This window comes from Nelusetta ayraudi, unplaced genomic scaffold (genome assembly GCF_046127955.1).
Source record: "Nelusetta ayraudi isolate G7.1 ecotype Tasmania unplaced genomic scaffold, CSIRO-AGI_Nayr_v1 ptg000005l, whole genome shotgun sequence".
Taxonomy (NCBI): domain Eukaryota; kingdom Metazoa; phylum Chordata; class Actinopteri; order Tetraodontiformes; family Monacanthidae; genus Nelusetta; species Nelusetta ayraudi.
In genome coordinates, this window is record NW_027466055.1 from 9,925,838 (window position 1) to 9,948,154 (window position 22,317).

A 22,317-nucleotide genomic window follows, 5' to 3' on the forward strand; every position below is an offset into this window, starting at 1 on the left:
AATTAAAGTTTATTTAATTGAAGAAGAATCGCAGCATGAATTAGGCCGGGAATCCTCCTGCGCCCGCGCAGGTGAGGCGGCTCGCCAGCATCTAGGGAGGCGACGGCGCCGAGCGAGTGACGAAGCCGAGATGGATCACTCTGTTATCTCCGTGAAATGACACGTGCGGAAAATTAATAAAATCCTGGCTTATCAACACCATCGTCTCCGCAGCCCAGCCGAGCAGCCCGCAGCGACGACATCTCTCATCTCCAGAATATTAGCAAACATTTTTAAAGGTCCCGCGTGATGCAAGCATTCATTACGACCAATCAATGCGCCTCTGTCGGCCAACCGAGCAGAAATGAGGAGAATCCATCCTTCGCTTCTTTCGACTGCTCCGTTTCTGGGGAGGCGTTATAAGACATGCGCTTTGTGATGTCACGAAGGGCGCTGATGCCTCCCCCAGTCCAGTGACGACACCTACCGCCTTGTTTTTCTTCCATTCCCACCAACACATCAATGGTTGAACAACGCATCAGTTTTACCAACAGGCTGTAAACAGAGGGATATGTGCTGTTTTTCTAAACATCTGTGATGTCTTAAGGGACTATAAAGTGTTTGTTGGCTTCTTTACAATGGGGGGCGGGGGGTGGGGGGGTAACCCTGAGTCTAAAATGGGACCGATAAAGATTAAAATGGTCCTTTTAAACGACGACAACATTTTATGGGTGTAGCAACTTTTTATGAGGTTGGGAGATGACGGTAATATTTTATAGTTTTTCCTCTTGTAGTGATAAAAGTGGCAGAAATTGCCCATTTAATGAAACAATGGGAAACTCGCTGTCCAACATACACTAATATATATGATATAATAACGTGTGATATTTTTGCAAAAAGGTTTTTCGTCTTGTTAGACCTGTGGAGGCTCTGCCTTAGCAGCAGTGAGGAAACAAGGTGAAAAACATTTACTGCAAAAGGGATGAAGATGCTGTGTCGTGGAGGCGCTAAAGCTTTCAGTTAACTGGAAGTGGAGCTGCTTAATTTAACTCCCGATGGAAAAAGAAAACAAATCAGAATATAATTTGGAAAACGGGACCTGTGATGGTTAAAATAAAGTAAATAAATTAAAAACTCATCTGAAGTCAGGTTTCATTTTGAGGATGTAGCTGGCTTAGGAAAGGTTTTTGCTGTTATAAAGTGGCAGAAACGTCCATTTTCACGTCGTAACTACTGCCTATACTAACATATCACTGTCTTGAGAAAACCTTGGTCCCAGATTTGGGACCGTAATCCCAGCCAGCACCTCCCAAACGTGTGGAAGTTTTCAATGGTGCTGGGACCTCACTGGAGCGTCCTCACTGGAGTTCGGGGATAAAAATTCAAGATCTGACCGTGAAAAAAATAATACGGGACCTTTTATCAAACCTGCTCGAAGACGGCTGACAGATTGTCTACGATAAAAAAAACAGGAGCTCAATTTATGCCATTAATTGCTGGATTGAGTGCAGCCGCATGGCTTTATCTGCAGCTTTGCCAGGCAGAGGATGGATCTGTCCTGTGGGGGCGACGTGCTGCATAAATCACCCCGCCCAGGCTACGGCGCGGATAACAGATGGGAGGGGCCGGCCTGTGAACCAACATGTCACCTAACCCGTGTCGAGAGGAAACGCGTCTGAATACAAAACTGGTAGAAAGAAGAGAGACAGACAGAGAGAAAGAGAGAGAACATGTGACTGTGTCACCTCCTCTGTGCCGAGCCAGGCAGCAGAAATAGAGGAAACAAAACGCAGGAGCAACTACTGGACAATTCACAAATATTTTCCTTTTTTCACACCCAGGGAAATAAAAAAAAAAAAGTTTTTCTCAGTTTGTGAAAAACAAAAAAGGAAAATGAAAAGAAAGGAACATATGCTTGTCGGTGTGAGTTGGGAGCCGAAGCTTTGTTGACGACATATGGTCTGTTTCAAAAACCAGCGCAAAGCCACAAGTGTTGATCAACTGACAATGAGGGTTGTGATCACACCCGCGGTCTCAAACCTAGCGAAGCTTGACTTTTCTTTTTTTTCCCCCTCTCCTTCTCCCCCCCCCCCAGTCAGTTTAATTTGCCTTCAAAGCTGCAAGCTGCAGACGCTGGCTGGAAACAAACATCAACAGAATCAGAATAGCCTTTACTGTCACAGGTTCCTGTCACCTGAGCAAAGAGCAAACCACAACCACGCTCAGTCACCTGGTAACTCGTCAGAATTTCAGAGCGGGGTAGAACTTAGTTCCGGTTTCAGCTCGACAAACCTTCTACTCAGAAACACTTTAGCCGTGTTCAGACAGCCAGCCAAAATCCGATTTTTAGCCCATCCAGATAGAAACCGGATGGCTCTTTTGTAGTCTGAACAGTCACCAATCACATGAAATTTGATTTTTGCAAAACGGATTGAAACCACCTTCGGGAGGCAGTTTCAAATCGCATTTGGACGGATGCATCTCAGTCTGAACAGCTCCAAACAGCCTCTCCAGTCAGCCCTAAGAATCGGATTTGAGAAGGAATCTGATTTGAATCAGATTTGCCTGCAGTCTGAACGCAGCCCAAGTTTCCTTGAGGGTTTTTTTTATCCAAATGCCAATCACTTCTATGGGCGTCTTCTTATGTTGTGCACTTTAAAGCTGCTGCTTGAGTGATGCGCCGACTGGATGACCTTTTTTTTCAAATTTGTTGTACACATTGCAGTGACGGTGAAGATCTATTGATTCATTACTCTTTGTCGAATGTGAGGAAACTGACATAAATGACTAAATAAAATGCAGCAGCAGCTGCAGGTCTTGCATAAAAACGTCAGTCAGGCAAGTCATTCGACACCTTCCAAGGCCATTCCTGCTTATTGACTGATCATCACTTCCTGTGTGTGTGTGTGTGTGTGTGCGTGCGTGTGTGTGTGTGTGTGTGTGTGTGTGTGTGTGTGTGTGTGTGTGTGTCGAGCTGCATTTTAAGATCCATTTGAAAATCTTGCACCCACCAAAAACTGAAACTAATAAATAGAAGTGTACTTTTGATAGTAAACATGCTTTATATTTCGTCCTTTCAGTGTTTAGTGATTATGATACATTTAATGTCTCGGTGCATCGTGAATTCAGGCCCTTATTTTGCACCAGACTCTGTTGAAAACAACTCGTACATCTGCTGCCGTTGTCGCTCGGTGCCTGCGCCGTCTGTGCACAGTAGCAGGGAGAGTCCACTTTAAATAAATAGGTTAGAAAAAAAGGAGAAGCCGGCGACTTGCCGGAAGAAGTAAATACCTTCTTGCAAAACAAGAAAAGATGGTATAGAAATGAAGGAGCTGTTTGCCAGGATGTTGTTCAATAAATGACCAAATACCATAAAAGGCCTTGCTGCCAATAACGAGCAGAAGTGAATTAATATTCCCCCTCACTGTTTCTGAAGCCGCGGTTTAGCGCTGAACATTTTCCAACTTTGGCAGCCTCGCTGTGCTGGTGCAATTGTCCAAAAAGGAAAAAGGAAAGACACAAAAAAGGGCTACAAAGCAGCAAAAAAGGCTTAAAAGCCTGGCTTAAAGAACTGAAAGAAAGCTAAGAAGTCGATGAATCTATTCATCAGGAGAAAAAAAAACCAACACTCTTTTTACAACACAGTTGTTTAAAAGTTAATGAGGCATTTGTCTCCGACTTTAAAGGCAAGTACAAGTCAGCCCTTTAATGCATTTTGTGCTTTTACTTAGTTTGTGTAATTTTCGTGCTTGTTTTGGAGGAAAAAGAAGACTATCAAAGTAGATGCCGGCCTGAAAACCATGTCCTTACGACTATAAAGTTCAACTGCCGCCTGCAACAGTTGGGCACATAAAAAAAAAAAGCCCAGGCATCTACTGGGGACGAAACCCAAAAAGAAGCAAAACCTCACCTATGGAGCAGTCGGCTCCGGTCCAGTTGTCGTCGCAGACGCAGGTTCCCGACTCGGTGCTGAAGGTGCCGTGATTGGAGCACTGCTCGGGGCAAGTGCTCTTCAGGATCTCGCAGCTGATGCCCCCCCAGCCCGGGTTGCAGTGGCACTCTCCGTGATGACAGGCTCCGTGACCGGAGCACGAGGGGTCCAGACAGTCCACTGCGGACGCACACAGTGGTGTCAGCGCTCAGACGGAACATCAAACCCGCTCATTTCGCCGCCGGGCCAAAATGTTTTTTTTTCTGCGGCTGAGGGCGCCGGATGACGGCTGGTGAGCCGCAGCCTCGTGCACTTCGCAGCGTTTAACGGCGACTGCTGGTAATTTTACCCCCCCACCTCTGCGTTGGGGCCAGCCTGTTCCACGCTTTATTACAGGGCGCTGGCGATATACTGACAGCGTAATTATCTTCCATTATAGGCCCGGCGAAAAAGCAGCGCAATTACTGTCTAGACAAATATAATCAATTACTATTAACAATTTGTGGATCAACTTGCTGATCTAAGTTAATAATGAGCAATTATGACCGACACAACCATCCCATTACTTAGGGTAATTTGCGTCAGTGTTTTTTTTTTTTGCACTCGCTCTGGTGCATTTCCGTACACATATACAAAAACACCAGGATATGGATCGCTAACCCTCGGGATCGATTCATTCACTCAGCGTACAAATCTACTCCTTCCTCCTCTTATGGTTTCGCTTCAAGGGAAAAAAAGAAAAAGCCACAAAAAAGAAAAAAGAAAACAGTGCATTTTCTTTGGGCGAACTCAATAGCCCGCCGGTTGTAAGGTCAACAGCACATGTAAATCGGAGCTTGAGAATTGCCTTTTGTCTGCGCCGGAGGGGATCAATACATGTGAGCGCTCCAAAGTGAAGGGCCGGAGGAGCGAGACGAGGGGGAGAGAGGCTCTGCGGATGGGAACAGATGCCATCGACTGATCGATTTGAACAGGTGTCTTCGGCTGTGGAGCCATCCAACAGGCCGCAGCACCGTGGCCTCATGTGGCCGGCGCCGGAGCCGGTTCATTTATACGCGCAGTATCAATAACAGCAACCCGGGTATTATCTGCTCAGCCGAGTTGAAAACACCAATTGTTTCACCAATGGACTGTGTCGATTCCCACGGCAGCCTCGCGCAGAAATACGTTGCCGCCGCCGCCGCCGCCGCCGCCGCCGCCGCTTTCAATCCGAAAGGAAGAAGTTTTATTTTTTTATCTACCTTGCTCACAGTGCGCCCCCTTGTGGCCGGTGTTGCACACGCAGTTGCCGGTCACGCACAGCCCGTGCCCGCTGCACTGCGGGTCGATGCACTGAGAGGTGGGAACGTCGCACTCGGTGCCCTTCCAGCCGCTGTAGCACTGGCAGCGCCCCCTGGTGTACTGGCCGTTACCGCTGCACAGGACCGGACAAGCAGCTACGAGAGAGAGGGAGAGAGAGAGAGAGAGAGAGAGAGAGAGAGAGAGAGACACGGCAAGTCGTAAAACTACCAGAAATCCCAAGATTCCCAAATTCCAAATCTCCAAAAAATCCCAAATAATTTCCTCTTCTTTTCTGTTTACACAGCAGGAAACACTCACTTTGTTATATTTTACATTTGGATACCAAATGAAAAAAAAAGAGAAAGAAAAGACAATGATAATTTTCTGTTGGCTGAAGTGAGATAATGCTCGGTGAAGTTTAGCCTTATTAAGTTTTTGTCGATTATGCAGCTTAACGTGCTAATGCTGCTGATAAATTGCTTCCTGACTGCAGCCTGAGAGAAAACAAGGAGGCTTTCTTTTGGTTGCCTCTGATGGATGATGAAAGAAAAAAACAAAATCTAATTTCTGGAAGTCTATCAACATTGATTTCAGGTGTCGAGATACTGAATAAATTATTCCGCGCTAGAAAAATAAAAACCCTTTTCAAAAAGAAAGTCGAATACTAAATGGATTTTATAGATTAAAACACAAAAACAGTGACTTTGCATGTGCCCGGCAATCATAATAACCAATAAGTAACTCTAAAGAGGTTGATAATTATAAATGAAAATTATATGAAAGTTGATGAAAAGGAACTCATTATAAAACATTTAAACTGTTGCCCTCCTGGTGATGTACCCATGACGCTCCAAAGCTCCAGATATTTGCAACGAACTGCACATTAAACACACAACACACAAGACATTTCACTGATTCAAAAGCAGGATTCAAATTTTCTTGAGCCATACCCTTATAAATACATTTCTTCCTTTTTTTGCTGACTGGTGGCTGATGTGAGAAGAAAGAAAACGCAAGAGAAGCAACACCAGCTGGAAAAAGAAAGAGCAGGATAATTACCTCTGGAGCAGTAGGGCCCTATGAACCCTGGGAAGCAGTGACAGGAACCTGCCACGCACTCTCCGTTGCCATAGCAGTTGTGCGAGCACTCGGTGATGGAATCTGCGAGCAGGGAAGGAAAGCGGCAGACTATCAATAGCTCGTCAGGTGGCCCCAATAAAGGAAAAATATTGAAAATCCCTCAATAAACCACTTGGACTTTAAGCCCCCCCCCCCTTTTTTTTTTTCCTCCTCAGGCATCAGATATTGGTGTGTGAGCCGCTGAACTGCCGTCCCTCGTGCTGTTCCTGTCAGAGCCCGTTAAGAGAAACAGAGGCTTCGCTGCATTCAGACCGAACACGTTGCTCCGTCTGCTGCAACTGGGCCGCTGGAAGAGCGATGGTGCCTGCACAACACGCAGCCTGCCGGGGCTGCTCGCACTCCGCTTCCTCCCTCGAGCCCGAGGTTCACCTGCACGCACGGCGCACACGGCGCCCGCGCCGCTCGGCCTCATTCAACAGGGCATCACTCGTCAAAGGCCGTCCCCCCCTCCCCCGCCCCCACCCGCATTCCCTCCTCCGACCGCCGGGACGCCCCCGTCTTGATAGGTAAAATATTTCTGTTATGACTGCAGCCGCCATCGGGGAGCCATCCAGTCTTTTTTTCCCTCCTCCTCCCCTGACCTCACTGGTCTTTGTGTTTGGAAGGGCCGGATCGATGAAACTCCCCAATGGAGATGGAAAAATAAAAACTTTTAACTCAACATCAGTGTTTGTTTGTTTTTTTTCTCTACTACCCCCCCCCCACCCACCCACATTGTGAAAAACCCACAAGGAAATTTCGCAGGCGGGCTCCTAGGCGGTGAGGATCGATGCTCTGTGTGGTCTTGTGTTACGGCATTGAGGGAAAAATAACAGGCGCCCATCCACATAAATATGGATTCGCCTTCAAGGTGACGCGGAAATGAAGACGTTCGGCTTCTCTGTAGTGACAATTGAACCTTTCCCCTCCTCCCCCCTCATGCAGATGCTGCTGTTAAAGGTCCAGTGTGTAAAAAAAAAAAAATCAAGGAAGCCCGGTATTTAAGGTAGCCGGCCAGACAGCGAGTTTTCCTATTTAGGGCAACTAACTAGGAGCAGGACCCTTGCTCTAGGTATATTCCAACACATATGAAAAGCATTCTAGGGATGCACTGATACCAATACCAGTATTGGTATCAGTACCACGTATGTGTATGACAATTTTGTTAATTTTGTGTTTATATTGCTAAAAAAAAAAAAAAATCAAGTCAAAAGTAATTCTACAATATGTACATAATATAAGTACTCAGTATCGGTATCAGTGAGTACTGGAATGCTAATACTTGCACTCTCCTCACTCCGTAAAAAAGTGGTAATGGGTAGGAAAACCAAATTACTTTTCTTGTACCCGAACCCTAACACACTTTTATGAATGTATTTTATGGACAGTATGTTAAAGCTTTAACCTATATAAAAATCATAAATTAAGCCAAATCTTACACACTGGACCTTTACGGAAAGAAAAAAACCAAAAAAAACCAAACATCTTCCAAACACGTCACTCCGCCGCAGGTGTCCCACTCACCCTGGACGATGGTGTTGTAGGACACGGCCTCCACGTTGCGGCCGTCGTTGTAAAACGCCAGGTGCCAGACGCCGGAGTCCAGGTACTGGATGAACCCGGCCTGGTGGACGGCGACCGGGTGGTCGGGCTCCAGGGCGGTGCGGTGCTCCTTGGCGATGAGGCGGCTGCCGTCCAGCAGCTCCACAAAGTCGTACTGCGAAAGAGCAAAAAATGGCGGATTACCGACGTGACGCGGACGCCGATTGTTATTCGAGTCTCGTTAAATCAGCGGCAGCAGAGAAACGAGTTCAAAAGGCTCCGATTTATTTATTTCATTCTCTCCGCCAGACGCTTTGAACGCGGCTCCTCCAAGTGATTCCGTTCACAGTCGGAGAGCGGTGCCTCAGAAAGTGGCAAAGCATCGAGCACGCTAGGTTTGGCAGATACGGCAAATATTCAAATTTAATAAATGTTGTTTTTGTTGTTGTATTTTTTTTTTCCTACCGACAGTTGTTTGGAGCATAAAAGCGCCATTCAGGGACTTGTTTGTACTGATGGAGCTGATATGGCTCCAGAGTGACGGAAAAAAAGAAGCCTAAAAATAAAATTCTCACCCTGACTGCCGTGCAATTAAACAGGGTTATGTCAGGACAATCAAAATGAGTTGAATCAACTTCACGTTTGCTTAAATATTGATGCTTTACTCCAGTCGCTGGTTCGTGTTTCTTTGAGAATCACATTCACGATTACTGAATACAGCTAGAAGATTTCTTTCCAAGCACAATTTGTGATGTGAACAAACAGTGAAGTAGTTAATATGTAATGTCTGGGAACTACAATCAACCTAGAAGGAGAATAGCATAAATTTTAAGAAGCCTCAGTGTCTCAGATCTCTGCAGGATCCTTGACGAGCGCGGATGCCTCTGAGAGGCACGGAGGAAAAACAGTGCAGTCCAGACGACTAATTCAATACAGTGGAGATAAACCCAGAGCAGTTAATGGACTTCTCAAACTCGAGCTGAAGCGGTTTGATTGGCGGCTGAGACGCTGACAGGAAACCCTGACATGTACAGTACACAGCCTGAACCTAATGCATGTAAAGCAGATTCAAATTAAGTACGTCCTCGCGCCTCAAGGTCAGAATTTCTCACAGACGCTGACAAATGCAAATGTAAGCCGATGCTACACAACGCACACTATGTGGCGCACGGTACATTGTTTACATCGGACTCTGTCTTTCTCTATAATGCATTCTTCTTGTGGCTAATTTCTTTCTTTTTGCTCGTGTGCAAACTGCCTTCCTACGAGCTCTCTGCGCTTCTCCCTCCTTCCAGCAGCCTCGTTTGTCCGAGAACAGAGGAGAGCTGCGCCAGTCCTGCCAAGCCAAACGAGCGTAGCGACGCATCTGCTCTGCCGGCACCTGCTCAACACCTGCACCTCATTCTGAGCGAAGCTGAAGGGCGGCGAGCGCTGCAGCACAAAGCAGCGTTAACACACCCGAGCAATCCCTGAGAAAGGAGAAAAAAAGAAACAAAAAAACACACAATCGGCTGCAGAGGAGCCGCAGAGCCGATGCAGGCGAATCCCCAGGCCAGAGAAAATAGAAAAAAGGAAAAAAAAAAAGAGTGTGGCTTTCTTATTAGTGTGATGCCTACAAATTGACAACGCGGCCCGTCTCTTCTATTTTAAAAGGCGCCGGGAGTTGAAGCCAATGATGAGACTGTTTGCAGAGGGATCATCGACTGCAGGACCGCAGAGCTATAGATTAGACGCGAGCAGACGGTCGACAGCCTATCAGTTTCATTTCGAGACACGTTGAGAAGGAGACACTTGAAACACAGAGTGGGTCCCTCACGGCAGAGGCGTCGTGGGGTTTGACGGGAGCCGAGTTAGACACGTGTGTCAACCGTCTGTGGTGTTTTTGCGACGCCCTCGACGCTTTAAAGTGTGCAAAACAAAACGAAGAGTGATGCGGAAAGGATGTAATTTAAAGTTTTGAATAAGTCAATGTGGAAACTTGTGTTTGATATTGGTATATCAATGAGGGCTTCCTGAACGAATAAATTAAATTGATTTATGTCACAACAACACACAACTACAGTGCCTGCAATTATTTTCACATCCAGGAAAATTCAGACGCAATATTGATATCTTGAATAATAACACTAGTCACATGGTGACAGTTATTAAAAAGTAAAGGATCGATTGCAATTAAACAACCGGCTCACGTGACCCTTCGTGTAAATGAGCCTGACACATCTGTAAACCCAAACCTAAACCTAATCTTAATCTGAGGCTCTTTTCCGCCCGATGCTCTGTCAAGAAACCCCATTTGTTCTCAAGTCAATCGTGAATCAGAATCATTGACAATCAGCAGTGAGCTGACAACCAACAGACTGACAGCGCAGCAACGAATGGCAGAATGATCAACTCAGGCACGAGCCGGAGGTTGACGTCAACCCCAGCAGCTGCAAATATTGGCCGTGCATTAATCATCCCTGTGGTGACGAGATGATTCCACCGGGTCCGATCAGAAGCGCTCGCTCAGCAGAAAGAACCTGACGTGAGCGGAGCCGAACCAGTCAGCCGGGGCTAACGCCGAGCCTCAAAGGTCAGTTCAAGCTCAAGTAATCAGGCTAATTCGACGCAGGTCAAGCTGTCAGCAAATAGCTGCGTGGTCAGAACCTCCCGGGATGAAGCAGCTTTAAAGGTCAAGCGTAGACAATTTCAGGTGATGTTGATGGCGCTCGGTGTTGCTCCCGGCCCGTTTCTTTTAAGAGGAAGATGTCAGTGCTCCACCAGCAGGCAGCAACATCGTGGTCACACATTAGCGAGACAGAGCTAATCTCGTTTCAAATCTTTTCTCCGTTAGAAAGTTGTGCACTGGTGAAGTCAGGAGCTCAAGGTGTGGTAATTCATCAGCAACATTATTTACTGCAACACTGCACAGAAATATAAAGACTGAAAAACAACTTTGGGAAAAAATGTCAGGCGGTGTTTATCAAACACAATTCTCAGCCAACTTCCCAAAGTTTAAACAACAAAATGTATGTTTTTGTTGTTGTTGTTGTTTTTTTGAAGTGACATCTTTCCATGCAATGGTTTGGTGCCAATGAAGGAGGTCAAGGTCAGAATTTCTCACTCCAACCTCACAAAGACAAATGAAAGCCAATTAGTTGCATAACAGGATGGTTTTGCGCATCTGAAGAATTCTGTGCGTTAGCTCTGCATCCAAAAAAGACAAAGACAACTTCATAAAGGCGCACAAACTCTTTCTAATTCTGGGAAGTTTTCAAGATTCGCTGGAGCGGTTTCACAGGGCTCTGTCACTTAGTTGTCCGTTGCCATGAGATGATGAAGATGTACTTTCCCACAAGTGGGAAATTTGTCTTAGGCTAATTCACCCAAACTGCAACCATGTCACAAGATAAAAAAAAATAAAAAAAAGCAATCATACAGGGATACGCAAAGACATTCCATAAAATATTCATACCAACATCAAACAATTGACAGTCAAAAATGAAAAGGAAAGTGTGTCAGATGCGTTGTTGCACATGACTGAAATTAAGCAGAAACAATTTAAAACCAGCAGCCTCGGGTGCAGCAGTGAATGAGGCACCACTGGACGCTGCAACCAGATCAGTAAAAGCAAGCAAAGCGCAAAGAATGATGGGAGTTCGCTCAATGGCAAGCGCCATTCCCAGTTCGCTCCACTCGATGGCCAACCATGCTTCAGCGCTGAAGACAGTTCCGCTTGAAACTTCAGCCCCAACTTTGAGGCACTTTTTGTGGCCAGAGAGCCGATGACGGGGACGTGGACGACAGCTAATAATATCTCGTAACAACACAACTGGGTGAAGTTTTTTGGAAGGATGCGGGTGAGAAGCTGCAATAAAAAAAACGGAAAAAAATTGTGGCAACCACGGAGCCGAGCAGCCTTCCCGCTCACTCGCAAACGACAGGGAGGAGAGCATTAAAGGAGGGACGGGCCAAGTCACGCCTCGGAGCGCAGCAGCGCGGGAGACATTAACCCGGCCGAAGCCGACTTCTCTTTTTTCCGAGGCGATCAAACACAGCTCTCAACGAGGCCTGGACGCCCCCCGGCCGAGTTCATGAGAGCCCCCCCGACGCGCCTCTACTCAACGGCTGCCGCTGTACGGAGGCGGCGGAACGAGCGCTGCCTGTTAATCGAGTGAACTTTGTCTGGCGCTTTGGAAGAGGACGTAGTAAGACATCCGTCAGCGAAACAAAGGAACTTGTTTTTGTTTTTTTCGTTTTGCTTCTTTTTTTTTTTTTTTTACCCACATCGGAGCAGACGGTCGCTCGATAGTCGGCGAGAGGAAGCTGTCGGAACCGCCGCGCGCACTTAAAAGTTGTCTTGTCTTCCAGCCGGCGAACACAATGAGTGATCGATATCTCTCATTGGTGGTCTTTCAAGCCCAGTTAAGTAAACGCATCGATTTGGCGCGCTAGCCCGAACAATTGGTCATTTCACGGCGGCGGCGGCGGCAGACGCACCGTCCGCTGTCGACAGCGTCACACCAACAATTGCCTTCGCGTTAATTAGTTACCGCTTGCTCTTTGATTTTTTTTCCCTCTCTCCTACTCCCACCCGCAGCCTTCCTTTATTCACCTTGAAAGTGCAATCCGGCTGACCTGTTGTCACTCGCATCGGCCTCCGTCACAACAGCGACGAAGGCGGCGGCCGCTAAACGTCTCCACACTTGAGTGAAGCCCGTCTTCACTCGGGGAGAATGTCAAGAGGAGGGGCGGGGGGTTTGAGAGCTTTTCCACGCAAGTGCTGTGGAAAATGACCATTGTCTGAGTGCCTCCGTCAGCGGACGGCCGGAGATGTCATTCAAGTCACGCAACAGACGTTCTGGAACCGCATGGATTTGCAGATGGATGTTTTTGCCGAAAGTGAACACAAAAAACTTCACGCTGCAAACCAAAGGGCTCCGATCACAACGTTTTAGAAATAATGATTGTTATAAAAAAATAGAGCCAGGCTTTATCTCGTTAATTTGATCATTAACTCACAAAAATTATAGCGATGCACTGAGTGACATCAGACAAGTGGAGGCAGAATAGTAGTCGTAGTAGTAGCAGTAGTAGTAGTAGTAGTTGGGGTAACAAGTTACCGATACCAACAACAAAGGTGGTGGAGGACAAGAATAGCTCCGCCTTGCTAAGCTCAGTGCAAACTGAGCCACAAAGAGTTTACATTCCACAGCGGTAATTCAAGCCTCCAGTACCACCGAAAAGTGTTGCAGCAAATGCAAATGCACCGGAGCGAACAATAACGGCGGAGCGCCGAATACAACCAAGCAACTCAAACATCGCCAACTCAACTCAAATATTGACATGCGATTAAAATCCGATTAATTCCGATTAAATGATTGCAAAGGCTACAATTAATCTAATTAACGTATTTAATTAGATTTTTTTTTTATTCAAGTTTTGCCACTTGTGAAACTGACAATACAAATGCATATTCAGCTGCGATAGTTTTTTGGTGATTTTTAGCATAGCTTTGATTCATAAAGGGAGACACAAGTTGAGGAGACAAGACGGCGAAAAAGCTTCTTCGTCTAATTGAGGTGATTCAACCGAAATGTATAATGATTATCATTATTAACCCATATCGCTTTTTTTTTTTTTTAAGCTGACAGCTCGAGCAGCACAGCCTGCAATTTGCTCTGGGTCCATCTGAGTCATATCCACGTAGCGCGAGCAGCTGTTTCCAGCCAGAAAACCTTTTAAGAATGGCTGCACAATACCCGCTGAGGTCCAAATGGCAGCCGGAGAAATTTCACAGGCTACCGAGAGAACGTGACGGCACATTTAGCGGCCGCGCAAATTGGTGGAGACTGCAGCAGAGAGTGGGAGAAATGCACCAGTACATACATCGGTAAGTACGGTCTTAAATGTCCTTCAAAGTCCACTGATATAATCGAGGCAAGTTTATATAAGATGTTTGTGAAGAAATACAACTTACTTTAAGTTTAAAAAAAAATATATACATTTAAATAAACAACAAATAATGAGAAGTCTTCAGAGTCCTGACTTGCGCTACTAAATAAACGCATGCAGCCAGATTCTTTGGATTTGCGAGAAAAATCATTTCCACATTGCAGCAAATGAATTCAACGGCGGCGAATAACCATTATGCAACGCTACCGGGGTGAAAACTGCACAATAGGCTGACTTCTGCGGCTGTTCCAAAGTTGCCAAAGACACGTCACATAAGACAGAGGTGCTGCCAAGGTGCCGACAGGTGACGACTCATCGACAGCTGACAGGAGCCGCAACAACAGATGACGGCGGATTGCAGCATTGCATTTTTTCCCCCCCTGCAACCACATGTATAATTAATGCGTTTGCGCGCACACACAGGCGGGAGCTGCTGCATAAGAATGAGTCGAGTTGAGAGGCAAAGAAAATGGCTTTTGCCCATCTCGAGTGCACTTGGTAAGCAGGAAAAAGTGGATGCTTAAAAATGCAGCGTGCGTAAAATCTTTCAAGGAAAACAGTGTTTATTATGGAGGAGACGGCACGTCTCTCTTAACTGCCTTTGAAGTTACGGTTATGTATATTTTACACATTTGTTCTGCCGTAACAGAGCTGCTGAAGTGTTTATCTCTGGTACTATTCAACAGAGGACATATAGTGAAGCGTCCCGCTGATATGAGAAGCACTAAAAGCAGTGGCCACAAAAAAAGATCCTTTCTTATTAGTTTCTTATTACTTTGTCCTTGTTTTACCTTCCAGTGCCACCGAATCGCTTCTTGCTCTAACATGAAATCCCGGACATCCATCTTGAAACATTTATGTCTGAATTATTATTATTTTTTGATATCGTTCATAATTAGGTTTAGCTTTATGAGGCGGTGAGCGTTTGATTGACAGCTGTTGCTAAAGAGATTAGCATGGATGTTACATGAGAGTGAAAAATGGCAGTCAAGACATTTGCAGTTTGCTCCAGACTGGCTTTGGAAAAACACTGCATTGTATCACAGTGCTGAGCAAGTCACGTCACTCCCTCTGCGCCAATAGGAAGCCTTGACCTGTTGCTGCCTAGTTCACAAGTTGGTTTGTTTTCCTCCACTTACATTCTGAACGGAGCTCCCATTTGCGGATGTTGTCTACAGGTTCTGTTACATATGGACTTGTAATATAAAGCCCCGTCTGAATTAATAAGAGATACAATGTGTGTGCCTGTGGCAATTTACGCCAAAGCAAAGATCTGAATGAAAAGTATCACCAATCAAAAATACTGAAAGCTCACCTGGGTGTGAGATGGTGCCAGACCCTTCCGGCCGTAGACTCCGACCAAGGCGTTCTTCTGCACCGAGATGTTGAACTTAAGGAAGCGTGGCTGCTCCAGGTTCAGCTGGGAGCGCCAAAACACCCCCGGCGGGACGCCCTGGCCGACTCTCTTCCCGATGTCGACCTGTCCCGTGTCGATGGAGCTGTTCTCCTGGTGGAGCACGCTGCCCTTCCCTGCGGACACGGAGACACGGAAGGATTTCACGTGAAGCCAAACTGGCACAGACGAAGCCTTGCAGTGTCAATCAACCACCGCGGTTCCTTAAATACCAATAAATTCTTAGTTTTATCAGTGGGTTTTTTAAAAAAAGTATTTTTTATTGTAATCTCAATGCAACTGGGAAATGAGCACATGAAAAAGTGAGTCATGTTTTAAGTTCAAGCAATCGCCAAACCTAGAGATTGAAAGTGGCTGTTCCCCACATCCCATGATGCACTGCTGGAAATGAAAATAATAAAATAAAAGACGGGACATAATTGGCTTTCTGTGCAACACGCACCAATCCCCATCTTTTCTCTGTTCCTGGTGACTCAGAGTGGAGCTCCGGCTGCGATAAGGTCTAAATGGAATCTGTCAGTTCTCGTGAGTGCTACTTTGCTGCAGCCATAACGACAAATCAAAACTATTTCTCGCCGACGATGTTTTAAAAGCTGCGTCCCTTTAACGGCCTCAAAGACAGAAGGGTGGCCGGGTTTCCTCCTGCACGTGTCCGCAGAAAGACCACAGAATCTGGGGAGCGATCACAACGACGTCTATATTTTAATTTTAGTGCTATCGTTAACCGCGATTCATCACATTTTGATGTTTAAAATTCTGTTGTTTTTCCTTTTTTATGTCCATATTTATGTAAAGTCATGCTTCCTGCAGTGTCTTAATTGGGAACCAAAAGGGAACACAAAGAAATTGTCTCCTTTTGATCTTTTGTGTTATTATTTCTTTCAAAACAACGCACCCAGACCAACTTATTACATATGCATTTTGTTGAATGAAGTTGAATGAAACAAAACACAACCGCTGTAATGAATCCAAAGCAAATATGTCAGGAGGTTGTCAAGAACACTTTCCTTTTTTTTTTTTTTTTTTTTTAAATATACACACAGAAAACAGCAAGGAAGAAGGAAAACTTGTATTTCCGTCCTAAGCTGAACCAAGCATCTCGTGTAGATGTAAAGCAAAAGCTAAAAGTTGCTCGTGGCCATTGATCGCCTTTAAACAGTTCAAAACTCACCGTGCGCTATCTCAATTACAGCAGTTTATGAGGATTTCAATCTAGCCGAGTTTAAACAATTGAAGGTCTTCGCCCCGGCCCACTCAACCCAATTAAAGCGCTCCGTGCCGGCACATTCTAAAACACACACACACACCAAGCGGTCCTTGCTGCAAAGGTGAAACGGGAGCAGAGGCCCTGACGCCGGCTGTCGAACGCGCGACGCTCCGAGTTTGCGATTAGGCGGCGGGAAGGAGACTGGAATGAGTTTAATTAATATTCAGAAGGTTAAAGATCTAAATAAAGTCAAAGGGCTGACGGGGAAATTAGCAGCGGGTATTTCATGCTGTCGTTTATGGGGCCAAGAGGCTCGATGGCCGCCATTCGTCTCCCACACGCTCGTCCGAACCTTTAATTTGATGACTTTGTATTTTCGTGCTCCTAATGTTCTGCGGCCTCTTAATGCCTTGTTAACGTTCTAAACGTTCCAAACAAATTAATTAGTAAGTGCGTAAAAGTCAATGGCTTGTAATCTGAGACAGACATCGATAAAAAATATCAGCATTTAAAAAAAAACAAAACAATAGAGGTACATTTAAAAAAAAAAAAAAAAAATCACCTCTCTCTTAAAGCCAAATGCATTTAGAGGTTTACGGTATTTGACCACGATCTGACTGCAACAACTCATCCAAGCCCGGCTGTGTCAAGGCAGTGAAGCATGACCACTTTAGGGTCACTTGACGGCCAGGTGTGCGATGGGTCGTATAGATGAGCAGGCAGGCTTTGATCCAAAAAGCCAGAATCCAGTTTTGGCCGGTTCAGTTTCCCCAGTCGCCTGCTGCTCCAGCAGCCACAAAATTGAATCCGAAGCAGCAGAAATCCAACTGGCCGGCAGAAAATGATTAAAATCCTCACAACTAATCACAGATACATGTAAACCCCCCCGTGTGACTGCAGCAACGTGTGTGTGTGTGTGTGTGTGTGTGTGTGTGTGTGTGTGTGTGTGTGTGTGTGTGTGTGTGTGTGTGTGTGTGCCTGAACCTCAGAGGTCAGAGTTTTGACTTCCTCACCGTCTGCAGCCAGCGCGGTCACGACGGTCTGGGTCGGCCCCGTCTTCCCCACCGCTCCGTTCTCAAACGCCGGCTGGTTGTCCAACTCCTGGAGCTGCCAGTTGAGGCCAAACAGCTGCATTGCTGCAAAACACGAGCAGGCACACAAACATGAAGCGGGGAGGGTTGAATGCAATTACGTATAAGGACATTAACAATTAGGTCACTTTGAGGCATTAGAAGGCCTGTGGGAGATGACGGGGAGAGGTTGTGGGGGGGGGACGGGGGACGGGGGTGGCTGATGTGATGCAGGCAGACTCACAACATAATCCATAATTCACTTCATTCGTCTTCTTTCTCATTTCGAGAGCTTTCGTGTTCGCACAGCATTGACAGAGAACCGACAGAGGAACAGCAGCCCTGCAGCCGAAGCTTCAGGGTGGAGCCATCCGTCACTGTGTGTGTGTGTGTGTGTGTGTGTGTGTGTGTGTGTGTGTGTGTGTGTGTGTGTGTGTGTGTGTGTGATCTATAGCCTCCCTTCATATTAAATCTACATACCATAACATATTTAGGTATTTAACCTTTTTGTCTTTTGCCACATTCATCCACATATCTTGCTCATATATTTGATGTCTTCAGTATCTGCAGTGTAGAAAGCAGTAAAGATAAAGAAGGAAGAGGTGTGAAACTATCTTCCGTAGTGTGACTGTATATGTCGGAGTGAGTTCGAACTGGGGCCCAGGCTGCCTCTCCTCCACTCCCTGTATCAGAGCCGGAACGGTGAAGTCAGCTCACTGGCGCGAGGAAAGTCGTCGGGTCTCAAACGGTGGAGCAGAGAAAAAAGAGGAAGAACCGCAGAGCTGCACGGCCATGAAACAGCGGGGCGGGGGAAGACACGGAAATCGCAGTTTTTTGTCGAGGCAGACGGTCGCAGCGTGCGGAGGAAGCGGCTCCAAGGAAGTTTGGTTCTCTTACATAACTGAGCTGTGCCTTGGCTCTCGCCCGGGCCGCCGCGCTTTGTTGTCTCGGCGCCGGATGCAATCAAACTGTGCCCTTGTTGTGTCTGTGTTTTTTTTGTCTTCTTTGTTTTTCGGGGGGGGGATGCGGAGGTGCGCCCAGCGGGTGGGTGGGGTGTGGGGGGTGTGGTGGGTTAGGCTCCCTCAAAGTCACCAACAACCGCGGAAACATGCTGAGGAAGCATCCTGATTCCCCCCGCCCCACACACACACACACACACACACACACACACACCCAACTCCCGACTATTTGATCTGGAACTTTTTCCTCTGGACGCCAGGAGGACGAATATCGACCGCAGCAAAATAATCTTGGATCCGGGGAGAATATCGGATGTGAAAGGGAGCAGAGGAGACGTCGGGGAGGAAAGGTAGGAGACGGAGCGTATCGTTTATTGCCCCTGTCGAGAAATAAGGCCGAATATTCTCGACGCGGTCGCGGTGGAAACACTTGTAGCGCTTGAAAGATTAAGTGCTCTGTAGCCTTGAATTACAATCAAACAATGCTGATTTGACATTGAGCTGCACTGCAGAGTCGGGCCGGCATTGTGATCCACTCTTTCTCTCTTTCTCACTCACACACACACACACACACACACACACAAAAGTACACTTTTCACACACATTTTTTTTTTTTATTTTTTTTTTATCATCACAGTTTTTCTGAATTCTTCCCAGTCGGTGTTATTTTACAACTTTAACACAGCCGTAGAATAAAGCGAAAGACGAACTCAACAAAGACTTTTTTTTTTTTCTCACACATCCGTCAACGATAAACAACACTTCTAGTTGGCAACGCAGCGACAACGAAGCGCCAACGTTCGACGCGCCAACCGCGCAAATATTTTCATTTCCACCTCCGCGTGTTGTGACCGCTTGGCTCCAGCCGTGCTAATCTTGAATGACACGCCCAGAGATGTATAAATACAATGACGCCCACTCTTGTGAAGTGACTGACAGCAGAATAAATAATGCGGGTTAAGGCGCGGCGTAATGAATAAAGGCAGACATAATCTTGCGCTTTAAAAGAAAAGAAAAGAAAAGAAAACAGCCATATGGACGGAATTAACGCCGAGTCTTTTGGAACGGAAACCCCTTTATGGTAAAGAAGCAAAGAAAAAAAATCTGCCTCAGAGCTGAGACAGAATTTAAGGAAGTGAGACATCTGAAGTAGACGCTGGACGGCAGACAAGGCTGTGTTTTATCCACACAGAGTAAAAAAAAACAACAAAAAAAACAAACATATTTGATTGATAAATGAGCTGGGAGATCTGGATTCTGGGTAACAGACCAGCAATTATTTTAATTGAGCGGCTCAAATGTTAACATTCCCAACAGCAGCAGGTGTTACTGCTGCCAGTCAGCTGTTTGGGACCAAGCTGGTGTTAAAAACAATAAGCTAAGACCGGTTCGGCTGCTAGTCGTTGCACATCTTGTGCAACCGCCAGCGACTTTTTCTCTGCGGCGCTCAGTTCGACTTCCAGTTCGGTTCCGGCTTGCTTCAGTACATTTTCTCGACAGAGCCGAGCAGCTGATCAGTGGGCTGCAGGGTGCAACACACACACACACGCGCACAAAAACATGTAGCTGATGTTTCACATTGTAGGGAAACGGCCACACGTTCAGTCTTATTTCTATGCATTTAAACCCACTGGGGTTTTGTTGACAGCAACATTATGATGGTTTTCTTTCATGAATTGACATAATTGCTACATCACATGGAACGACTGTACCCTGCAGTGACGTCCAGGCCCGGGTCCCTGCAGGAGCCTATTTGTTTCCGCTGTGAGGGGCCTGACCGGCGCCCCCTGTGGCTGATTTACACTCTACGGTGCGACCTCGCCTCCATGCTGAAACACCCCCTGCTGTGATTCCATCCTGGCCCCATCATCTGGCGGAGATGCAGCGGGCTGTCCAGTCCTCTGAACTTCCACGGCGAGCCCGTGCGCTCGGAAAGGCGAATCTCCGCCGCCCTCATCAACAAATGACTTTAAGTTGAACGGCCGTCCAATTTTTGCATCTGCATAAGTTCTTCCTGCGGCTGGAGCCAGCTCAATTAATATTTATAGGCCACGGGCAAGTCTCCCACTCGGGGGGGGGGGGGGAGGAGGAGCTCCGCTGTCATTTCCCGCAGTCAGGAAGCGGCCAGTGGAACGCTGCCACTGACAGTAAACGATGTCGGGGCGACGGATTGGCCAGTTGACAGCGTTCTTGTTTGCTCCCCGACCTCCCTCCTCGTGTTGTCCGACGGAGGGGAGGCGCAGATGCTCGCGCACGAGAGGATGAAACACGGGGGACGTTTTGAAATACACCCCCCCCCCCCCCGCGGACGGACCTCAAACTTCCCGTCGTGCTCGACACGTTCGGCACAATCGCACGCAGGAGCGATCGCAGCGTTACCGGGAGGAGAAAAAAGGAAAATGGAATCTCACTCATACGGTATTTATAAGACCTCTAATTGCTTTTTAACTTGTTGGGTGTCTTCTGTTGGAATATGCTAAGGACGCCATTCAGACGGCCTTCATCACCGGCTGTAATTAGTTCATTTACCAGGGAGAGCGGCGGCCCATCTGGACCCAGACCGTGTGCCAACAACGACTCGGAACTCGGCAACCTCGGAATTATCGAGACAAACGTTGTTTTGTGCCGGGAGCACAACCCGCACGCCTCAACCCAGAAACATTCCCGATGCCTCCTCGATCGATGCCGAGACGTCCCTGTTTTCCAGCGGCGGCAGACGGATTCCGGAAACCACGCTTTGCTCGTTAGTGAGTTTGTTTGTTTTGTTTTGTTTTGTGTGCGGCCCCGCCGCCGCCGAATCTGCGTCCCGCGTCACCTCTTCTTAATCGCTGAGGGATTTCTGGCAATCTGCATTTCCACAAGAGCGTGTTGTTGTTCTTCCCCGGCGACGCCGGCGGCTGACGAGTGGAGCCACCTGCCTCAGCCACTCGACTCCGCGAGGCCTCCGTGAAGGATTCCAAACAAGAGGGGCTTTGTTTTTGATGAAGTGGCCTTCAGTGTATCGCGCACGAGTACCTCGAGCCCGAGTGCGTCGGCTGCGTGTCTCCTCCCCCTAACCAACCTCGGCTATTACACCAGGCAAAGGTAAAGCAATTAATGCTTCGAAAAGGTTTGGTGTCGAACGTCTTATGGAACGACCCGAGCGCGCCCTCAGACTCGGCCGCTGAAAGGCTTTTAAGAGTAAAGGAGGTGAAGAAAAAGAAAACAAAAACAAAACAGCCTCCTCTGCTGAGACTCCACTTTAAAGATTCAGGGGACGCTGTAGTGAGCGTTCTGTTTGCACAGTGAATCTGCCTTTATCACCAGGGGGAACAAGCTACATTGTGTTAGCGTATGGATATTCCCCGTCCAATCCCTCTGTGTTTGCGGAGCACTTTAAAAACAACCACGGCGGAACCCAAATACAGGCGGAGGAAGAATGAATAAAGGACATAAACTACACAGCTAACCCGTAGGGGGGGGAGGGAGGGAGGGAGTCACAAAACTATCTTTCACACGAATAAAAGAATTGTCCTCCCTCCAAAACATTTGCTGTGAGGACGCTGCGTGCTCACATTGAGTTTCGACAAAGAAAAAAAAAAAGGGAAAAAAAAATCGGAGTGCTTTTTTTCCCCCTTGGGACCAATCAGCCTGTGATGAAGCCGCACTGATTGGTCCCCCCGTCTATCGCCACAATGGCTGAAATCCCTCCAATCAGGAGGCAGCCGGCGCCGCTGTCGCCGGGACCGTTCACCTCGGGCAGGCTCGGCCTTCATTTGCCTGCGACCTGCGCGCCATCTCGCGCTCACTCGCCGACTCAATGAGCGAGTGCGAAACGCGTCACAGGAACTGCTGCTTGGAAAACATCAGATATGGACTCGGCGTGAGGGCAGAACAAAGGG

General features: G+C 47.1%; 1 protein-coding gene across 5 annotated transcripts in view; it reads right to left on the reverse strand.

Moving 5' to 3' along the window:
• Nucleotides 1-22,317, reverse strand: part of LOC142878541 (teneurin-3) — a 136,683-nt gene that overhangs the window by 48,007 nt on the left and 66,359 nt on the right. For all 5 annotated transcript variants that reach the window (XM_076012375.1, XM_076012374.1, XM_076012373.1 and 2 more), the window contains 6 exons: nt 17,421-17,543; nt 15,102-15,316; nt 7,835-8,027; nt 6,251-6,352; nt 5,152-5,346; nt 3,890-4,090 (listed from right to left, as the gene is read on the reverse strand). In XM_076012375.1, coding sequence (XP_075868490.1) covers nt 3,890-4,090; nt 5,152-5,346; nt 6,251-6,352; nt 7,835-8,027; nt 15,102-15,316; nt 17,421-17,543 — 1,029 coding nt within the window. The remainder of the gene's footprint in view (nt 1-3,889; nt 4,091-5,151; nt 5,347-6,250; nt 6,353-7,834; nt 8,028-15,101; nt 15,317-17,420; nt 17,544-22,317) is intronic.